The 21097-nt window shown below is 38.0% G+C and overlaps 1 protein-coding gene across 9 annotated transcripts in view; it reads right to left on the minus strand.

Annotated features, from left to right (window-relative positions):
* EPB41 (erythrocyte membrane protein band 4.1) overlaps positions 1-21097 on the minus strand; it is a 195957-nt gene that overhangs the window by 91405 nt on the left and 83455 nt on the right. For all 9 annotated transcript variants that reach the window (XM_060140813.1, XM_060140811.1, XM_060140810.1 and 6 more), the window contains 3 exons: positions 14383-14425; positions 7073-7148; positions 4782-5000 (listed from right to left, as the gene is read on the minus strand). In XM_060140813.1, the coding sequence (XP_059996796.1) occupies positions 4782-5000; positions 7073-7148; positions 14383-14425 (338 nt within the window). The remainder of the gene's footprint in view (positions 1-4781; positions 5001-7072; positions 7149-14382; positions 14426-21097) is intronic.

Below are 21097 nucleotides of genomic sequence, written 5' to 3' on the forward strand. Positions count from 1 at the left end.
ACGCGGGCCTCTCACTGCTGTGGCCTCTCCCGTTGTGGAGCACAGGCTCCTGACGCGCAGGCTCAGCGGCCATGGCTCACGGGCCCAGCCGCTCCGCGGCATGTGGGATCCTCCCGGACAGGGGCACGAACCTGAGTCCCCTGCATCGGCAGGCGAACTCTCAACCACTGCGCCACCAGGGAAGCCCTACAAATTTTATTTAATGTGTGGCTTAGAAGATAGCTAGATTTTCCTACCTGCTTCTGTATTCAATCTGTTGCAATATTTTGTATGGTTGTAATATATGAAGAAACCTGATCTCACACAGATATGTAGTTGGAAAAGGAAGAATTGATTAAAAATATTCTTCTTTGATACTACACCAAAACTTAACAATGGTTGTTTCCTAAAGGTTAGTTGCAGTGTGAAATCTGAAAACATATCAGTGAACTTTTTGTACCATATTACATTAAAATCCATTGGTCTATCTTGCATTTTGAATGGGTCTTTTATACAGATGCATGATTTTGTAACATCATGCATTTCATATCTGAAAAATACTGGTTGGCTGAGTAATGCAAGTTTTCCAAATGTTGACACATTTCATTGTATGATATTAAAAGAAAAGAATCACATTCATTAAAATAATCACCAACTTCATCAGAAAAGTCGTTTAAGTATTTGGAACCTGTCAAGATCATGATGGCAAATACAAATTTTCCAAAATGCTAATTTTCATTTGAAAGCTTGAATTTTGTCATTAGCAACAAATACTATCAGTCATTTACCAATCCTTAAAGGACTGGCTCATTTCACTTTTGAGGAAATGTATGCCAAATAACCAAGTCTGAATAATCAGTCACTTTTTCAAGTAAAAATGGAGTTGCATTAAAAAACTGGCTAATGCAGCTGAGAACTCAAAACAATTACACACGTGCTTTTCTTCAAGACGAGTACCTCAGTATGCAGCAGAAGTGCTTTCTGTGTACTTCCCATTAAATCACACAGAATATTAAACAGGATGTATTTCAGATTTAATAAAATCAATACTCTTTACTGCTTCACCATGAAAATTTTTAATTGAATTGGCAGGTTTAAAAATATTTTATTTTACTTTTTAATTTTTAACTGCAAGTTAAAAAGTAAAAGCGTGGGACTTCCCTGGTGGCACAGTGGTTAAGAATCTGCCTGACAATGCAGGGGACATGGGTTTGCGGCCTGGTCCGGGAAGAGCCCACATGCCGCGAAGCAACTAATCCCGTGCGCCACAACTACTGAGCCTGTGCTCTAGAGCTTGCGAGCCACAACTACTGAGCCCGTATGCTGCAACTACCGAAGCCCTCATGCCTAGAAGCCCGTGCTGTGCAACAAGAGAAGCCACCGCAATGAGAAGCCCACACACAGTAACGAAGAGTAACCCCCACTCACCACAACTAGAGAAACCCGTGTGCAGCAATGAAGACCCAATGCAGCCAAAAATAAGAAAAATAAATAAAGCCAATTTTTAAAAAGGGCTACAATGGAAATTTTAAATAAATAAATAAAAATAAAAGTGAATGTTGGTGAAGCATATAATGACTAGTAGTACAGTCTGGTGCCATTGCTTTGATTTGTGCTCCACCATTTCAACACAGTGAAATGGCCAAATAATATCTTAGTATTATTATGAAAATAATTTTGACCTCATGGACCCCTTAACAGAATCTTGGAGACTGGGCTTCCCTGGTGGCGCAGTAGTTAAGAATCCACCTGTCAATTCAGGGGACACGGGTTCGAGCCCTGGTCCGGGCAGATCCCACATGCCGCAGAGCAACTAAGTCCGTGTGCCACAACTACTGAGCCTGCACTCTAGAGCCCGCGAGCCACAAATACTGAGCCCACGCGCCACAACTACTGAAGCTCGCATGCCTAGAGCCCATGCTCCACAACAAGAGAAGCCAACACAAAAAGCTCGCGCACCTCAACGAAGAGTAGCTCCCGCTCGCCACAACTAGAGAAAGCCCATGCACAGCAACGAAGACCCAATGCAGCCAAAAATAAATAAATACACGGAAAAAAAAAAAGAATCTTGGAGACTGCCAGCAGTCTGTAAAACAACACCATATGAAAAGAGCTGGCCTGGGACTCCCCTGGTGGTACAGTGGTTAAGAATCTGCCTGCCAATGCAGGGAACACGGGTTCGAGCCCTGGTCCAGGAAGATCCCACATGCCACAGAGCAACTAAGCCCGTGCGCCACAACCACTGAGCCTGCGCTCTAGAGCCCGGGAGCCACAACTACTGAAGCCCATGCGCCTAGAGCCCAAGCTCCGCAAAAAGAGAAGCCACTGCAATGAGAAGCCCGTGCAGCAACGAAGAGTAGCCCCCGCTCGCAGCAACTAGAGAAAGCCGGCGTGCAGTATCGAAGACCCAACACAGCCAAAAATAAATAAATTTATAAAAAAAAAAAAGAAAAGAGCTGGCCTAATTCAAAGGGTGATTATAAAGGTTAAATATGATATTATACATAAAGTGCCTAGCATAGTATCTGGCACATAATAACAGACACACAATAATTAGCTGCTTATAATGTTATGATGATTATGTAACAATGCTAAAAAAGGAGAATCAAGCATTGCATGAGATTTAGACTATAAAGTCCTCCCAAACCGGAAATTCTCTTATGATCAAATAACCATTAAAAGAATCATCAGATATTAAAGAATTAGTGTTAATTTTATTAGGTGTGATAGTTGTATTGTGTTCTTAAAGTCTGTATCCTGGTAGATACTTAAGTTTTTATGGGTGAAATGATATGACTTGCTTTAAACTACTGTCGGGGAAAAATATGGAGGGGAATAAATGACTGAAGAAAGCTACAGGGGTAATAACTGTTGAAGCTGAGTGATAGATAAACTGAGGCTCCTTGAAAAAAAAAAAAAAGGGCTTCCCTGGTGGCGCAGTGGTTGAGAGTCCTCCTGCTGATGCAGGAGACACGGGTTTGTGCTCTGGTCCGGGAAGATCCCACATGCTGCGGAGCGGCTGGGCCCGTGAGCCATGACCGCTGAGCCTGTGCTCCGCAACAGGAGAGGCCACAATAGTGAGAGGCCCGCGTACCGCAAAAAAAAAAAAAAAAGAAAAAGTCAGAGACAGAAGTTAGGTATCAATCATAATCTGATACCACTATTTTCTGCTGTTTTGCTCCACAGCAGCAGTAGAATATTTTCTTTCACCATTTTATTGATTGCTCAAAGATTACACTACCAATAAAAATTATTTTTAAATTATTAGAAAAAAACATTTCCCTACAATCCTGACATTTTAACAAATCAAATTATTTTAATTGATTGCTTCTTTCTACTACTTGCTTTTGTATATATATGTATGTAATTATATATTTTATGTATATATATATATATTTCTAGAATCATAATCAGAATATAAATAAGTATATTAAAAACATATTTAAGGACAATACAACATGCTTAAGTTACAATCATCAACTAGTTGAAAGTGATATATTAGTGGTCTTAGATATCAGAGCATTGTAATGTATACGCTCATACTTGAAAAGCAAACCTCAGCAGTTCTCTGTAGAAACAATGTGACCTCAGGAGAGTAAGGTGATAGTTATAAGACTATTGCTATGTAGGTTGTAGACTTTAAAGTCCTCATTATGGTTCTTATGACTGTGGGACCGGAACCTACAGGGGGAATAAGGCAACCAGAATTGGGGCACCTTGAGTTCAAACTCTCTCATTTAAGGCATCTCAATCCATGCAATCCTATTGGAACCACTCTAAGGAAAATAAGATGGCTCAACGGCCAAACAGAATACTTGTTCCTACCATGAAAAGCCTACTAAGACCACTCTGGACTTCTCAGCAGTATGACCCTTTGGGGCATCCTAGCCTAACTCATGCTAACATAATTCAGGGTACCAACTCAAGGCCAGGATCAGTCTCCTTAATATGCTAAGGCAGCTTGTAAAATTTAGCTGTAACAAGTCACTCAAATAACAATGGGATGTTTGGTAGCAAGAAACACAAATTTTTCTGGGACTTTAATATTAGCTAACATTTATTGAATTTTTACTATGTAAGACATTGTATTAACTTTTTACACATATTACCTTTTTTAATCCTATGGCTCACCCTATTTCCTCTGAGGTAATGATCTCTATCAGACATATAAGGAAACTGAGGCTCAGAGAGATTAAGTGAATTACCCAAGGTCACAGGCCAGGACCAAGCAGAGCCAAGAATTCAACCCAGCTCAGTCTGAACTTGTTCCTGATCACTGTGTTATACCTCCCAACATTAACAAATTATTTCCATGAAAAAAAAAATTAGTGAATTCAATAAAGACTTTTAAAAAGACCTTCAGGGGTTTCATGGGCCCTCTGAAGTCTATCCATGTACATAGACCCCAAGTTAAGAACCTCTGCTCTAAAGATCTCAAGGCATCTAATACAGCATAATACATTTATGTATCTGGAAATCTGGAAAAAAAAAAAGGTAAGGCAATAATAATAATAGCTACCATTTATTGAGCACCTACTATGTGCCAGATACTGTGCTTAGTGCTTTACATATATTGCCTCATGTAGTTTTCATCCAACAATGCAACACCTATTACTCTGATGAGAAAACTGAGGTTCAGAGGGTTTAAATGACTTGCCCAAAGAATTGGGAGGGAACTGAGCTCAAGCTGACTCTTTCTATGGCACCAGTTCCCACTGAGGCAAACACTGAATCAATCCCAGGTCAAGGGTTTAAACTTACTGTCAAAGTAAACACAGAACAAATCCTGGAGACATATTTACCTGTATGACTTATGCAGTTCCATGACCTTCTCTTCAAGTTCCTTGGTCTGATTTGGGGCCAGTTTAAAATCACTAACATAATCTGCACCATGGAGTTCTGGGTCATAGTCTCCCAGCTCAGACTGGATGGTATAAGAACCTAATAATGCTAAGGTTGCAAATGAACAGGGCAGTCGTCCTGCAACTATGTCCTGCCGAAGTTGAAGACATAAATAATACCTACAGCCAAAGAGAAAAGATGTTACCATGTCAGCAACGAAAACAATAACAAAATACAGAGAGAGAAAAAGGAAGAAAACGGGAGAGAGAGGTAGGGAGGGAGAAAGAAAAAGAATGATTAAGTAAATATGAGATAATATTAATAATTGTTCAGTTAGGTAGAGGATATATGGTTGTTCATTGTACTATTTCAATGTCAGATAGTAATAAAGGCTGCTTGGCCCCCAAATTGGGTCCTTTCTTTTCTATCACGTTGCTTTGCCAAATGCGTAGATACTGCCCTTCATATACAAAGATGACATTACTGATACATTTTCACTAGGATATGAACGTTCTTTGGTATGTTTTTCCTCCAAGATGGGCTTAAATTGCATGCAGCCTTCCACACACTATCATCTTGTAAGACCGATTCCACCTGTATGCTAAACTATAGGGAATTCAGATGAGGGTTGAAACAGTTAAGTCCAACAAACTGAGTGACCCTACATATGTCAGACACACCATATGGTATTCACACCCATGGCCATGACCTCCTTAGCCCTTGTTCTGACTGGGTTAACCAGTTCAGACTCTTTTACCAAACAGGAAAGCTGGGAGGTATGATTAAATTGAAAACTCCTATATTGATTAGAATCATATCTTTGACTTGACCATAATTAGATGCTGAACAACATATGCACCAGCAATCATTTTTGCTATCTATGATTAGTCACTACATACATCTTTTTTAAAAAGTCAGAGCAATGCCAATCAAATCATAAGAATCTTAAACTCTTCTAAAATGTAGGTAATTAGTACAGATTTTTAGGGATTTGTTTTGTTGTATATATAATAAACCTTAATGAAGAAAGATGAATAATTAGCAACTCTAAGAGACAAATATTACCTGTGAAAAAGCAATAACCAAGACAATTTTTTCAGGCAGAGATATTGCATCTCAACTTCAAGAATGTACTAAGGATAACTGGACAAAGAATAATTTTTTCAAATGGCACAGACATTTCACAGTACTTAACAAGCAGACCTTTAATAGTCTTATGCTATTCTTATTTGAGAGAGATGAAAACTGAAGCCTAGAGAGTGTATATTTGTCTGAAATCAGATAGTTGACAGCAAAATCAGAATTAGAAAGCAGTTTCTCAACAACCAACAATTCAATTGAACAAACATTTGCCAAATACCTACTACGTATAAGGCTCTATGCAAGATGCTATGGATATACATATGTAGAGTAGTATTCTTTACTATATACTGTTTTTCCTTTTTGCTTTTTTGCTAATATTCAGTATTTATATAGAATCCAATAAAGGCCACTTTCTTAAAAAGGAATCAGTAAGCTATTTTTAAACAGTACAAGATTTATTTCATAAATTAAGTGGGCTCAAAAATTACTGAGGGGGCTTCCCTGGTGGCGCAGTGGTTGAGAGTCCGCCTGCCAGTGCAGGGGACACGGGTTCGTGCCCCGGTCCGGGAAGATCCCACATGCCGCGGAAAGGCTAGGCCCGTGAGCCGTGGCCGCTGAGCCTGCGCGTCCGGAGCCCGTGCTCCGCAACGGGAGAGGCCACAACAGTGAGAGGCCCGCGTACCGCAAAAAAAAAAAAAAAAAAAAAATTACTGAGGAATGTTCAGTTCACGTACCTAATTATACAATTTAAAAGGGGAATAGGAAGAAAAAAATAGTAACACTGAGACTTTAGTTTTTTTGATCCCTTAAGAAACAGCATGGTGTGAGAGGAGTATTTAAAACAAACAAAAAAACGGCAGAGCTGTTTTGCCACTGTATTTGTCTCTTGTCCTTTGGAGGGTAGTATGGTTTATAGGTTCCCTGTCCACAGCATGGCACAATACCCATGATAAGCAAGGTTAATTCCCTACCAATTTTCTCCAGGCGAGTCACAGATATTTGAGGCTTTTAGGATCACTTATTTGCAAGCCTGCCTTGAAGTGACCAGAAACTTCTTATCTTAGGTTTAATAGCTCATCATTTTTCTTCAATTCTGAATGGAGAAATTCCCAGAGCTTATGATAATGAGATTACTTATTACATATTTAACTATTAATAAATTATTTACCTTGTTATATCTTCTGTTAACTGTGCTGGGTCAGGTGGATAAAACTTTACATTAAATGTGAAATTCCAAGGGACACCTGTAAAAATAAACACAAAAGAATTTTATGCTTATGCCTAAGTTTCTGGTTGTTAGAAATACCTAAAAATATTCAAAAAAATTTTTTTTTCTTTAAGTGTCCTAATACTTTCATGCTTTGTGGGTGAAATATTATTTTTATTTAAAAAAGAAAAAGAAGAAAGTTGTTTAGACACCATCTAAGAGTATCTCATTTTTTTTACCCGACTTAATAGTTTTGTTTATAAAACATTATAAGCAAAATAACATAAAGGAAACCATCCTATAGGTAAACATGTTTGTAGCAATGGTTTTCAAAATGTGATCTATATACCACTCTGGGTCCTCAGAGGTCATTCAAAGTGATCCATGGATGTTTTCTTTTGGTGTTGGCATTATTTATTTGTGACATCTCTCAACATTATCTCAAATAAACAAAAGCATTCTTCCCATTAATATGGGTGAGAATATGGGTGAGATTAGGAGATTACTTTAGAAATAAGAAGGAAGAGGCAATATAGGTGGCTCTTAGAAACTATAGCTCTAATGAAAATATTTTAGGTATGAAAACTACAAGAATTTAATCCTAAGACTCATACAAGTGTTTCATATTTTTTATCTACAATGAAAACCAGAGATTGTGAGTAAAAGTTAAGTGGAGAATGCATTTCAATTCTTCCAGCTAAGTGCTACCCCTTCAAGGTTTTTCTAACATGACTGTTAGTTTCCCAAAGAGTAGGGCCTGGTCTCAGTTATAAATAAGTTATGATTGGGCTTCCCTGGTGGCGCAGTGGTTGAGAGTCCGCCTGCTGATACAGGGGACACAGGTTCGTGCCCCGGTCCGGGAAGATGCCACATGCCGCGGAGCAGCTAGGCCTGTGAGCCGTGACCACTGAGCCTGCGCGTCCGGAGCCTGTGCTCCGCAACGGGAGAGACCGCAACAGTGAGAGGCCCGCATACCGCAAAAAAAATAATAATAATAAAAATAAAGAAATAAGTATGATTGGTTATGATGCTAAGAGATACATTTTGTTCAGTACTTATTGCATACCAGATACTAAGCTAGCCCTCTTACATACAGGTAGGTGCTACTATTAGTTCATTTTATTTATGAAGAAACAGAGGCTTAAGAAAATACATAGCTAGTGAATCCAGGGTTCTATTACCCCAAATCCCATGCTTTTAACCATTGGACTCTACTACCCTATAACAAACATCTGTGTTTCAAACATTGTTCTGTTTTGCATTCACAGCATTTCATCTCCAAATATCATTTTTATTGCTATTGGCTGCCAATGACCATATGCAAATTAAAATTTGAAATAGTTTAAATGTCTTAAAGAATATGCAGTTTTAAGCATGCTAAAATATTTAATACAGGAGTCCCTTGGAAATGGTTGATATTTTCCTTCAAAATTTGAACTAAAAGGCAAATTCCAGACAATAAAACAAACTTGTCTCAAATCTACTCAATCCTAATGTTTACCATTAACTCACTTCTAATGTTTCACATCCCAGAAACTTTAAATGGAACTTAGGAAACCAACCCCATAATTGTTTCTCATAAAAAGGGTAAGGGTATGGGGAGGCAATATTTACAGTTCAAATACTGTAAAATACCATCTGTTGTTATGATTATGATATGTTAATAATCTAATCATTGTTAACTTATAATTCCCATATAGACATTAAAAAAAGATGACTTCTATGCTACCTATAAAAAATGTATTGGCTAGAGGGCTTCCCTGGTGGCACAGTGGTTAAGAATCCACCTGCCAGTGCAGGGGACACAGGTTCGAGCCCTGGTCCAGTAAGATCCCACATGCCGCGGAGCAACAAAGCCCGTGTGCGCCACAACTACTGAGCCTGTGCTCTAGAGCCCATGAGCCACAACTACTGAAGCCCACGCGCCTAGAGCCCATGCTCTGCAACAAGAGAAGCCACCGCAATGAGAAGCCCGCACACCACAACGAAGAGTAGCCCCTGCTCGCTGCAACTAGAGAAAGCCCACATGCAGCATGAAGACCCAACATAGCTATAAGTAAATAAATTTATTTTTAAAAATGTACTGGCTAGAGTAAATCAATATGGGAAACAAGACAGCTAAAAGAATGTTCAATAAATGTGAATTCAGCATTTAAGAACTTTAAACACAAATTCAGTTATTTCATAACATATATAAATGGCAATTTTTTAATAGTATAGGAAGACTAGCATTAAAGAAAGCAAATCAACAACAGTTTACAAAGTGTGATTTTTTTTTTCTCTCTGAGCTAACTGATATAAAAAACTTGATAACACCCACGATTGGTGGGGAAAATAAGCACTTTCTTCTATTGCTGATGTGAGTGTAAACTGGTACAACACTATGGAGAACAATTGAGAATATCTATCAAAACATAAAATGTATATACTCTTTCACCTAGCAATTCCACTTTCATAAATGTATCTAAACATACACTTAAACGTGGTCAAATGATACAGGTATAAGATATTGTTTGTAATAGCAAATGTCTGGAAACAACCTAAATGTATTTATTTAGCAAGAAAAGATACACTGCCACTATATACTGTTAAGTGAAAAAACAAAAATCAAGGCAAAGAACAGCGCATATAGAAAGCAACTGTGAAAGTTGGGGGTAGAAAAAAGTGGCTATTGTGAATGGCGCTGCTACGATGCAACTTACTATTAAATGGTTCAGAAAAAAGGTTTTGTGTGTGTCAGTGTGTGTGTGTGTGTGTGTGTGTGGATAAAGAGAAAAGATAAAATAGTAAAATATTAACATCTGAGGAATCTGGGTGAAGGGTACCCAGGAATTCTTTGTACCATTATTTCAACTTTTAAGTCTGAAATTGTGTCCAAACATTTTTAAAATTAATAATTGAAAAAAACTTCCTGCCTTCTGGGTACACAGGAAAACAGGAACTATCTCATACACTATTGGTGGGGATGTAAACTATTACAATCAATTTAAAGGAGAGCAATTTGGCTATATCTGGTAAAACTAAAAATAAACATACTCTATAATCTAGCAATTCCACTTTAAGTCTAAATCAGTGGGGTGTTTTTTTTTTTAGTTAATTAATTTATTTTTGGCTGCATTGGGTCTTTGTTGCTGTGCGCAGGCTTTCTCTAGTTGCAGCAAGCGGGGGCTTCTCTTGTTGCAGAGCACAGGCTCTAGGCGCCCGGGCTTCGGTAGTTGTGGCACTCGGACTCAGTAGTTGTGGCTCACAGGCTGTAGAGCTGTGGCACACAGGCTTAGCTGCTCCACGGCATGTGGAATATTCCTGGATCAGGGCTCGAACCTGTGTCCCCTGCATTGGCAGGCGGATTCTTAACCACTGCACCATCAGGGAAGTCCTGGTAGGGTTTTTAAACTGTGGATCATGATCCATTGTGAAATCAGTTTAATGGGTCAAAATCAGCATTTTAAAAATGAAACAGAATACAAGAGAAAAAGGTCAGAGGAGGAATTCCCTGGCAGTCCAGTGGTTAGGACTTGGCACTTTCACTGCCAGGGCCCGGCTTCAGTCCCTGGTGGGGAAACTAGGATCCCACAAGCCGCACAGTGCAGCCAAAAAGAAAAGAAAAAGAAAAAAAGAAAAGAAAAAACTCAGAGGGTATCACTGTGAAATTTTCTTTTCAACTGAGATGAATTCCAAAATCATGTTTATAAGAAAAGGTAGTCACGAATGATTAACTGTTATATAATTCAATTTATATGATGCTCAAAAAGGTAAAACAATATTTTTAGGTATACATTCATACATTAGGTAATTTTTTAAAAACATTAAAAAGTACAATGGAATCATTAACACAAAATTCAGGGCAGTGGTGACTTCTGCAGGGGAAGGAGAGGAGGATACATTTAGAAGGGGCATATCCTGGGCTATAGAATTTCTTAAACACAGTTTGTGTTATTTTATGTATCAGTATTTTTCAGAAGGTATAAGGATTTCTTGCTTTTGCTCTGTACTATTCCAGAAGGAGGTGGAAGTTGCTAGCCTGACTCAGCAGGGGAGCTCTCTCTCATTCAGAACCAAGGAAGTTAAACAAAGCTAAATATTAAGCTGGGAGAAGGGAGAGAGACTGATAAACCATAGAAGGTTCAAATGGATTGTTAGGTCCGAGGGAAATTTCAAAAATACAGGCGAAGCAATACTATCTATTGTATATGGGTATGGATATATGAAGGAAAAATATAAAAACATGGACTGACTCACCTCAAATTCATGAAAATAGATTTCTACGGATAGGGAGAGAAGGGGATGGGACTAGGAGATAAACCTTACCTGTACTGTTCTATTTTAAATGTAAAAGTTAACATATGTTAATTCTGGGTGATGGGTACATGGGTATTTGTTATATTAGCCTCCATTCTTTTCTATATTTTTTGAAATATGGAAAAAATCTTGCTGGTGAATATCTATTACAAATTTAAACATTCATACTTTTTTATTCTACTTCTAGCAATTTACTACAGATACATCTAAGTGCACATATACATATATATTCAATACATGCTCGCTCTCTCTCTCTCTCTCTCTCTCTCTCTCTCTCTCTCTCTCTATATATATATATATACAGTGCTACAACTTTATAATCATTAAAAAAAAATTTTAACAAATGAAATAAATTGATATATATTAATATAAAGAGTATACAAATTATGTTAAAGATTGCATATGTATATTAAATACATACAGAACATACATATTTATATTAAATATATTTATAAAGTATATTATATATAAAATATAATGTATGCATTAAATACATATTTATATTAAAATGTATGTCTATATACACTCAGAACACCTCTGGACAGAACACAAGAAATTAGTTAAAGGACAGGGGAAGAAGGAAGATTGACCTTGTATTACATTCATCTGTATCTTTTAATTTCATACCTCATATTTATATCACCTATTTTAAAAATTTTAAAACTACATATGATATAATATACAGAAAATACAATATATAACAATGTATAACATAATTGTATTATTGAAAAGCAAAATTTATATATGCCTAGAAAAAAATCTTACAGATCATACCAGTTTAACAGTGATTACATCTGGAGGATAGGCTTTACAGGCTTTTTACTTGCTTCATGATATACTTTCATAATGCTTAAATTTTTCAAATGGGTATATATTACTTGTTTGATGAAAACTTTTTTTTTTAAACTCAAGGGCTTTTTTAAAAAATAAAATTATTTATTTATTTTTAATTTTGGCTCTGTGGGTCTTCGTTGCTGTGCGCAGGCTTTCTCTAGTTGTGCCGCACAGGCTTCTCATTGCAGAGGCTTCTCGTTGCGGAGCATGGGCTCTAGGTGTGCGGGCTTTATAGTTGCGGCACACGGGCTCAGCAGTTGTGGCTCGTGGACTCTAGAGTGCAGGCTCAGTAGTTATGGCGCACGGGTTTAGTTGCTCCATAGCATGTGGGATCTTCCCGGACCAGGGCTCGAACCCGTGTCCCCTGCATTGGCAGGTGGCTTCTTAACCACTGCACCACCAGGGAAGCCCGTGAAAACTATTTTTAAAAAACCCAAAATCTTTGCAATAGATAAATGTCAACCTTCTCTTTGGCTCAATGAAATATTTACATTTTGATGTTAAAGTTTGTGTTACAGACACGGTTTTTCTTTCCCATGTTGAAGGAAGAGGTTTTATTATTTTGTAAATTTTTTTTTAAACGACAAACACTTAGGTTATTTTTCTTAGCGAGAGTTTTTTTTTCTCAATAGCCTGGAAGATAATCTACTAGATAGTCTTCTCCACTCATCATAAACTCTGTTTTAACTTTTCTTCCTAAAGAGTCTTCTTGTACAATCATTTATTCCTGAGTAATATTGAATATTAAAAGTATCTTCATTGAAAGGGGCTTGGAATCATGTTTTTTGTTGTCATGTCTCAAATATTCTGAATTACAGACACGGTTTTTCTTTCCCATGTTGAAGGAAGAGGTTTTATTATTTTGTAAATTTTTTTTTAAACGACAAACACTTAGGTTATTTTTCTTAGCGAGAGTTTTTTTTTCTCAATAGCCTGGAAGATAATCTACTAGATAGTCTTCTCCACTCATCATAAACTCTGTTTTAACTTTTCTTCCTAAAGAGTCTTCTTGTACAATCATTTATTCCTGAGTAATATTGAATATTAAAAGTATCTTCATTGAAAGGGGCTTGGAATCATGTTTTTTGTTGTCATGTCTCAAATATTCTGAATACTTTTTACTCTGATTTGCAATTTAAAACAAGATTTTATAGGCAGAGAGCAAATATGGAGAGTTGTCAGGCCAAAGTAGTATTTTGTTTCTCTATCTTAAGAAATATAAATAAATAGGGTCTAAAAGAAAACATTTCACCATAACAAAAGTGTTTTCTTTTAAGAAACAAATGAAAAACAAAACTTCTTTTCAGGTGATACAGTTAAAACTTACTAATCATGATGAATAACATCTACTGCAGTTCCTACAAGTTTCCTCAAAAATAAACTAAACTAAAAGGACATCTAGTCATAACTGGGGGGGGTGGGGTGGGGGGGTGGGTAAAGTCTCTACCCTTTAGCCCATTGGGCCTGAGGCTACAAAATACTAATCTAGACTTTTATCAACCTAAAAAAATCTATCCCAGGACACCAGTCTGAGCAGGGTGTTCAGCAGTAATATATGCCAGAGGGCTTGGAGCTAAGAGAAAGCCACAATGACAGAAAGGTCACTGGCAAGGAATTTCTTCTATTCTTTTTTTTCCTTCCACAGTTCCTTACATACTTCAATTTGGAAGAAGATGGTTGAAAAGGGACAAAAAAGAACTATAGAGAAGAAAACATGGAGAAGGTTAGAACTCAATAGTCCAGAACAATTTAAATGGAACAGGATCAGGCAGCAAACTCCCAATCGTAAGCTACTACAGTTTCAATCACTACCATTGTGAGAACTGACTCCCATATCCTTTTCTCTTCTATTCTTTGTTTGTTTCCACCTTCTGTTTCTCTCAATCATTCCTATCTTCCCCCACTTTGCCTAGCTGTAAAAAAAAATCATCAAGATCTGACCTACATCTCAATAGTGTCTACCTCTGCTGTATCTTTCTATTATGGAATCTCTACCTTCCAAAGGAAGGCTTTATCTTAATTTCAAAGCCATCTACCATAGTCAGAATTCTAAAGTGACTCACAGCCAGAAAAAGGTTGGAAATCCTCTGACCTACTAAAAAAAAGAAAGAGCTAGAAAAAGGGCTATATTCACTTACCACGAACCTGCTTTTTTATTTCTTTGGCAGAATCCAGCCATGTCTGTAAAAAGAAGAAAAGGCATTCACACAGAGCTCCAAAATACATAAACCACAGAGTACCAGAAGCAGGATTACTGACCATCTCCAATAGTGTCTCCAGGTCAACCTACATTTCCAATATTTTTTGCATTAGTTTCACATAGCACAGTAATTTTGAACAGAGAAACAGGGAGCCAGACAGCTGGGCTTGAATCCTAGCTCTACTACTTCCTAGGTGAGTGACTTTAAGCATCTTTGTACTTCAGTTTCCTCATCTATTAGAGGAAATAAAATGAGATATTAGCAGTAGGGCCTATCTCAGGGTTACTGTGAAGATTAAAAGGTAATATATGTAAAGCTTCAGCAAACAAGGAATGCTAAATAAGCACTTGCTATTTTTATTATTCTGTAAAGACAAATAGAGATCTATAACCAGGATTATTGATCTATAACATAGATCTTATTTTTCCCTCCAACTCTGACCTCCAGTCTCATTCAAGTTTTCTGTGTCAGCACAGCATCTGGTAGATGGTTCATGCTCAGTTAATGTTTACTGAATGAATAACTATTTTGTTTTTCCTGACTACTCTTGCCCACACTAATTTCTCCCTTCACCATTCTCCAACCCCACTTAAAATTTGCACACCACAAGGGCAAGGTTCCTCAACCCATAGCGGACCATGCAAAACTAATGGCACTTAAAAAGAGCCTCACCATTAACATCTTTCATAGGCTCCTAGAGAAATGTTTAAAGACAGAAATTTCTAAATTGAATTGTCTAAAAGATTTTTATTGACATAAGACATATACAGAAAAGTACATAAAACATACGTATAGATCAATAAATTATCAAAGTGAACATATAAGTATAACATTACCAGCACCTCAGGAGCCCCTTTCATGCCTGCTCCCAATCCCCCCACCCCATTCCCCCTTCCAAAATGTTTAAAATTGAATTTTAGTCGTATTTAGAAAAGAAGAGTAAGGGGGGATTACTCCTCACCCTGTACCAACAAGGGCAAAGTTCAAGATGACCATCCCATTTGCCCTACCCAAGGAGTGGGCCTGAACACCACAATCTTACATTTGATTATATATTACACTAACCATTATATAAACATAGTCACCACAACAGATAATAAGCAAAGAGTGAGGACGAGTTTCCTTTTCTCTCCCCTGCCCCTGCAATTAACACAGATGATTAAGAAATGTATGTTTTTTAAAATATCACTTAATATAAAATTATTCTAAAGTATAAAAACTAAGTACATACTTGCTTAAGTCCTGTCAGAAAGGGCCGGGGGTAACCTGGGTGTTTCTCCTTCCTCTCTCATTAAGACTAAAGAACTTTAAGTTGTTTTAGGTCCAAAGGCAAAAGAGGACTTTAAAAGCGCCAACTGATAAGTTTTGTGGAACCTCTGAGAACCTTGCAATCCAGAACTCTTAACAAAGACTACTTTCTATCACTGTGGAATGAACACTTCCCCTACAGAGTGAGGTGACTCCATATTTTCCCTATTTTTAAGAGAAACCTCCCAAAGTAGCCTGAAGCTGCCAAGTTTCTTACAGGGATTGCATGAGCCATTCTATGACTCTAAGGCTAGAATTCCCACCAATCTGACATAGAGGGGGCAAATCCAGATTTGTGCCAATCACATGGGACTCCAAGGTATAAGGTACCTTATAGAACAAAGTATTATTTCTTCAGTATCTAGACCTCTGAATCAAAGTCAAAATCAAAAAGTGTGTACAAGACAATAAAAAATCAGTGTGCATAACAATAGGTACTTTATGCTCAATTTAAATTATTCAATTCAGAGCATTTTATTTAGCCAACAAGTATTTAGGAATGCCTCCACGTGCTAGGCACCAAAGTTACAAAAAAGGATTTAAAAATAGTGCTTGTAGGGGCTTCCCTGGTGGCGCAGTGGTTGAGAGTCGCCTGCCGATGCAGGGGACACGGGTTCGTGCCCCGGTCCAGGACGATCCCACATGCTGCGGAGCGGCTGGGCCCGTGAGCCATGGTTGCTGAGCCTGCGCGTCCGGAGCCTGTGCTCCGCAACGGGAGAGGCCACAACAGTGAGAGGCCCGCGTACTGCACAAAAAAAAATAAAAATAGTGCTTGTCCTCAAGGAGCTGTCAGTCTAAAGGAAGAGCTGAGTAGTGAACAATTTGTCTTTTCTTAGAGGCAGTTAGGAAATGTTTCTCAAAAGAATGTTTTTGGGGAAAAAAAAGGTAAAAAAAAAAAAAGAATGGGAGATCTAATTTAGGGTTGAAGAACAAATAAGAGTTAGCCAGGCAAAAAAAGAAGTGGAAGTAATTAGAAAGGCACAGGGTATATAAAGAGAACATGATACATCTGAGTTGCTGAATGTAGTTCAGCAAAGCTGGAGCACAGAAGTGAAGAGGAGAGATGTAAAATGAAAAAGAACAGTAAGGGCCAGATCATAGAGGCCACAGTATTCCATGCTAAGAAACTTGGACTTCATCAAGTTACAGGCAAGGAAGAATCACTGAAGGATTTAAAATAAGAGTGACACAAATTTGAGGTAGACAGGGAGACCAAATAAGAAGCTGTTGTTGAGAATGATAATAGTCAGGATTTGTGACTGAGTAAATAGGGTGGGCTGATGATGAGAGGTGTAAAGTATAGTAGTAAACAAAAGTTCCTAAGTTGCTGGCTTGGGCAACTGGGTAGATGTGGTACTATTCACTGAAACAGAAAATGTAGGAAAAGGAATAAATTTTCATGAAGAAGAAAACAATAGCAAAAAACTGAAAACAACCCAAATGTCCATCAACAATAGAATAAATAAATTATGGTATATTTATATAGATACACATTCAAGGTGTCTTTGGAAATCCAAGCAGAATATTTCAGTAGATAGCTGGATAAGCAGGTCTGGCACTCAGAAGAGTGATTTTAACCAGAGATATAAATTTGGGCACTTCCCCCATATAGGTGGCAAATGAAGCCATGAAAGTAGATAAAAATAATCCAGGGAGCATATAATAGAGTTAAAAGAAAGAAACTAAAGATAAACCTTGGGGAACATTTACAGTTAAGGGATGAAGAGAGGATAAAGAGCTGAGAAGTAAACTGAGAAGAAGTGACCAAGTGGTAGGAGGAAAACAGGAGAGACTGGTATCACAGAATCCAAAGGAATAGAACATTTCAAGGATGGATAGGCAAGCTCGTCAATGCTGCAAAATGGACAAGGAACATGAAGATGAAAAACTGTCAGATTTATCTTGGCAAGGGCAGTTCAGCAGAGTGGTAAGAGCAGAAATCAAAATGCAGTGAGTTATACCAAGTGCTGGTGAGAATGTGGCACAGCTGCAACCCTTAGTGCTGGTGGGAGTGTGAACTGGTAGCACCACTTTGGAAAACTGATAGTATCTACTAAAGCTGATCATATATGTGTCATCCACAACCCAGCAATTCCACTTCTGGGAATCCAACAGAAATGAATATGACAAGATATGCACTAAAAGACATGTATGAGAATGTTCCCAGGAGCAGCATTCATAAAAGTCACAAACTGTAAACAAGCCAAATGTCCATCAACAGTAGAATGCATAAATAAAGTGTGGTATAGTCAAACAATGAACTATTATACAGCAGCAAGAATGGATGAACTACTGCTACTCGCCACAACATGGATGATACTCAAAAACATGATATTAAACAAAACAAAAGAAGCCAGACCTAAGAGCACATACTGTATGGTTTCGCTTATGTAAAGTTTAAAAACAGGCAAAACTAATTGATGGTGATAGATGTTAGGAAGACATCTGTTACTTTTGACAGGGCCTGAGGTAGGAGTACTGATTGTTGGAGGCTGGCGGTAGTGACTGGAAGGGGAAACACAGTCGGATTCTGGAATCCTCCAGAAAAAAATCCTTGATTCATTCATAAATAACTTATTCCAAGCAGGAATAAAATCTAGGAAGCAACTATTGGGTTGGCCAAAAGGTTCATTTTGTTTTTTCCGTTAAGATGGCTCTGGTAGCACTTAGTTGTCTTCAACTTCATTTGAAACAATTTTGTTAGATTATATGTGACAGCTGTCGTATCAACATGCATTTAAAAAAAGACTTATCAAAATTGGTGAATTTTTGTATGACATTTTAATATTGAAAATGGAAGGAAAAAAAGCAACATTTTCAGCATATTATGCTTTATTATTTCAAGAGAGGTAAAAATGCAACTGAAATGCAAAAAAAGATTTGTGCAGTGTATGGAGAAGGTTCTGTGACTGACCGAATGTGTCAAAAGTAGTTTCATGCTAGAGATTTCTTGCTGGACGATGCTCCATGGGCTGGTAGACCAGTTGAAGTTGATAGCGAACAAATCGAGACATTAACTGAGAACAATCAACGTTATACCACGAGGGAGACAGCTGACATACTCAAAATATTCAAATCAAGCACTGAAAATCATTTGCACCAACTTGGTTATGTTAATCACTTTGATGTGGGTTCCACATAAGTTAAGCAAAAAAAACCCCTCTTGACCGTATTTCCACACGCAATTCTCTACTTAAATGTAATGAAAACGTTCTGTTTTTAAAACAAATTGTGATGGGCGATGAAAAGTGGACACTGTACAATAATATGGAAAGGAAGAGATCGTGGAGCAAGTGAAATGAACCACCAACAACCACACCAAAGGCTGGTCTTCACCCAAAGAAGGGGATGTTGTGTATATGGCGGGATTGGAAGGGAGTTCTCTATTAGGAGCTCCTTCCGGAAAACCAAACAATTAATTCCAACAAGTACTGCTCCCAATTAGACCAACTGAAAGCAGCACTCGACAAAAAGCATCCAGAATTAGTCAACAGAAAATGCATAATCTTCCATCAGGATAATGCAAGACCGCATGTTTCTTTGATGACCAGGCAAAAACTGTTACAGCTTGGCTGGGAAGTTCTGATTCATCCACCATATTCACCAGACATTGCACCTTCGGATTTCCATTTATTTAGGTCTTTACAAAATTCTCTTAGTGGAAAAAATTTCAATTCCCTGGAAGACTATAAAAGGCACCTGGAACAGTTCCTTGTTCAAAAAGATAAAAAGTTTTGGGGGCCTTCCCTGGGGACTTTCCTGGTGGCACAGTGGTTGAGAATTCGCCTGCCAATACAGGGGACAGGGGTTCGAGCCCTGGTCCAGGAAGATCCCATATGCTGTGGAGCAGCTAAGCCTGTGAGCCACAACTACTGAGCCTGTGCTCTAGAGCCTGCGAGCTACAACTACTGAGCCCATGTGCTGCAACTACTGAAGCCCGCACACCTAGAGCCTGTGCTCTGCAACAAGAGAAGCCACCACAATGAGAGGCCTGTGCACCACAACAAAGAGCAGCCCCCGCTCTCAGCAGCTAGAGAAAACCTGCGTGCAGCAGCGAAGACCCAATGCAGCCAAAAAATTAAATAAATGAATAAATAAATTTTTTTAAAAAGATGCATCACTGTGAATCTCAGAACACTAAAGAAAGAGAGAAAAAGAAGAGAAGGAGGGAGGGAGGGAGGGTGGGAGGGAGGGAGGGAGGGAGGAAGGGAAGGAAGGAGAGTAAAAGATTCTACTAGCCTAATTCTACACAGAGCAAGAGAGAGGGGAGATCATACAAAGCATCACAAATCAGAATGGCTTTGACCTTCTCAATAGCCAACATTAAAAGCTAGAAGACAATGGAGTAATGCCTTCAAAATTATGAAGGCAAATCATTTCAAGCCTAAAATTCTATACCCAACCAAACTAACAGCCAAATACTACAGTACAATAAACACATTTTCAAACATGTAATGTCTCAAAAAGATTACATCCCATATGTAATTTCTCAGAAGGAGTGCTCTATCAAATACCAGGAAATGCTAAGATAAAGGGGAAACAAGAGAAACATCACAGGAGAGATGTACAACAAATCCCCAGGATAATGGTGATGGGAAATACCTGGGTCAACTATATACAAGACAGAGAGAGCAACTCATCCAGACTGGAGAAGTATGACTCAAAGAGATAGCATATTGAAGAAGGACTGTCACCATCACAATGGCTTTTGCTACTATATTGTCCCTTTAACCTGACAATGCTAAGGAAGTCTTCTCCAAACTCATTTTTGTACAGGATTTACTTGGGCCATGTGCAAATGAAGTTCCTGCTTTCCCTTCTATGTTCTACTTGTTCTACCTGAATCAGCTAAAGACCTTCATTTTAACCCAAAGGAAAACTCTGCTTTGACCTATTTCCGAGAGCTGGAAGTTAGCCATGATGAATTTAGAAGCAGAAAATATAGAACAGCCCATTACCCCAACCATATCCTATAAGAACCTGGCCCATCAGACCTGCCAGATGCCCCAAATATGATAAGCCCTATGTTTCCCAGGATTCACTTGTCCACTGACTTCCTCAGAAGGGGTCCTTATAAACAATCAGAGAAGTTGAAACTAGATTATGATTCAGAGACATCAACTTTTTTTCCCAGAAATATTTTATCTAAGGGGGACAATAAAGCCCTTTTTAACACAGCCAGATTTGTTGTTTGCTGTACAATCAAATTCAGCTTTTATATTGGGCACTTTTAACATCACTTTATACAGAAATATATCAATGAATATAAATAAAGCAATTTAATATTTTCTCATTAACAAATAAATAGGATAGTGAAAACTACTATAAGGAAATAAAATTTGCT

The sequence above is a fragment of the Lagenorhynchus albirostris genome, chromosome 2 (assembly GCF_949774975.1).
Source record: "Lagenorhynchus albirostris chromosome 2, mLagAlb1.1, whole genome shotgun sequence".
NCBI lineage: Eukaryota > Metazoa > Chordata > Mammalia > Artiodactyla > Delphinidae > Lagenorhynchus > Lagenorhynchus albirostris.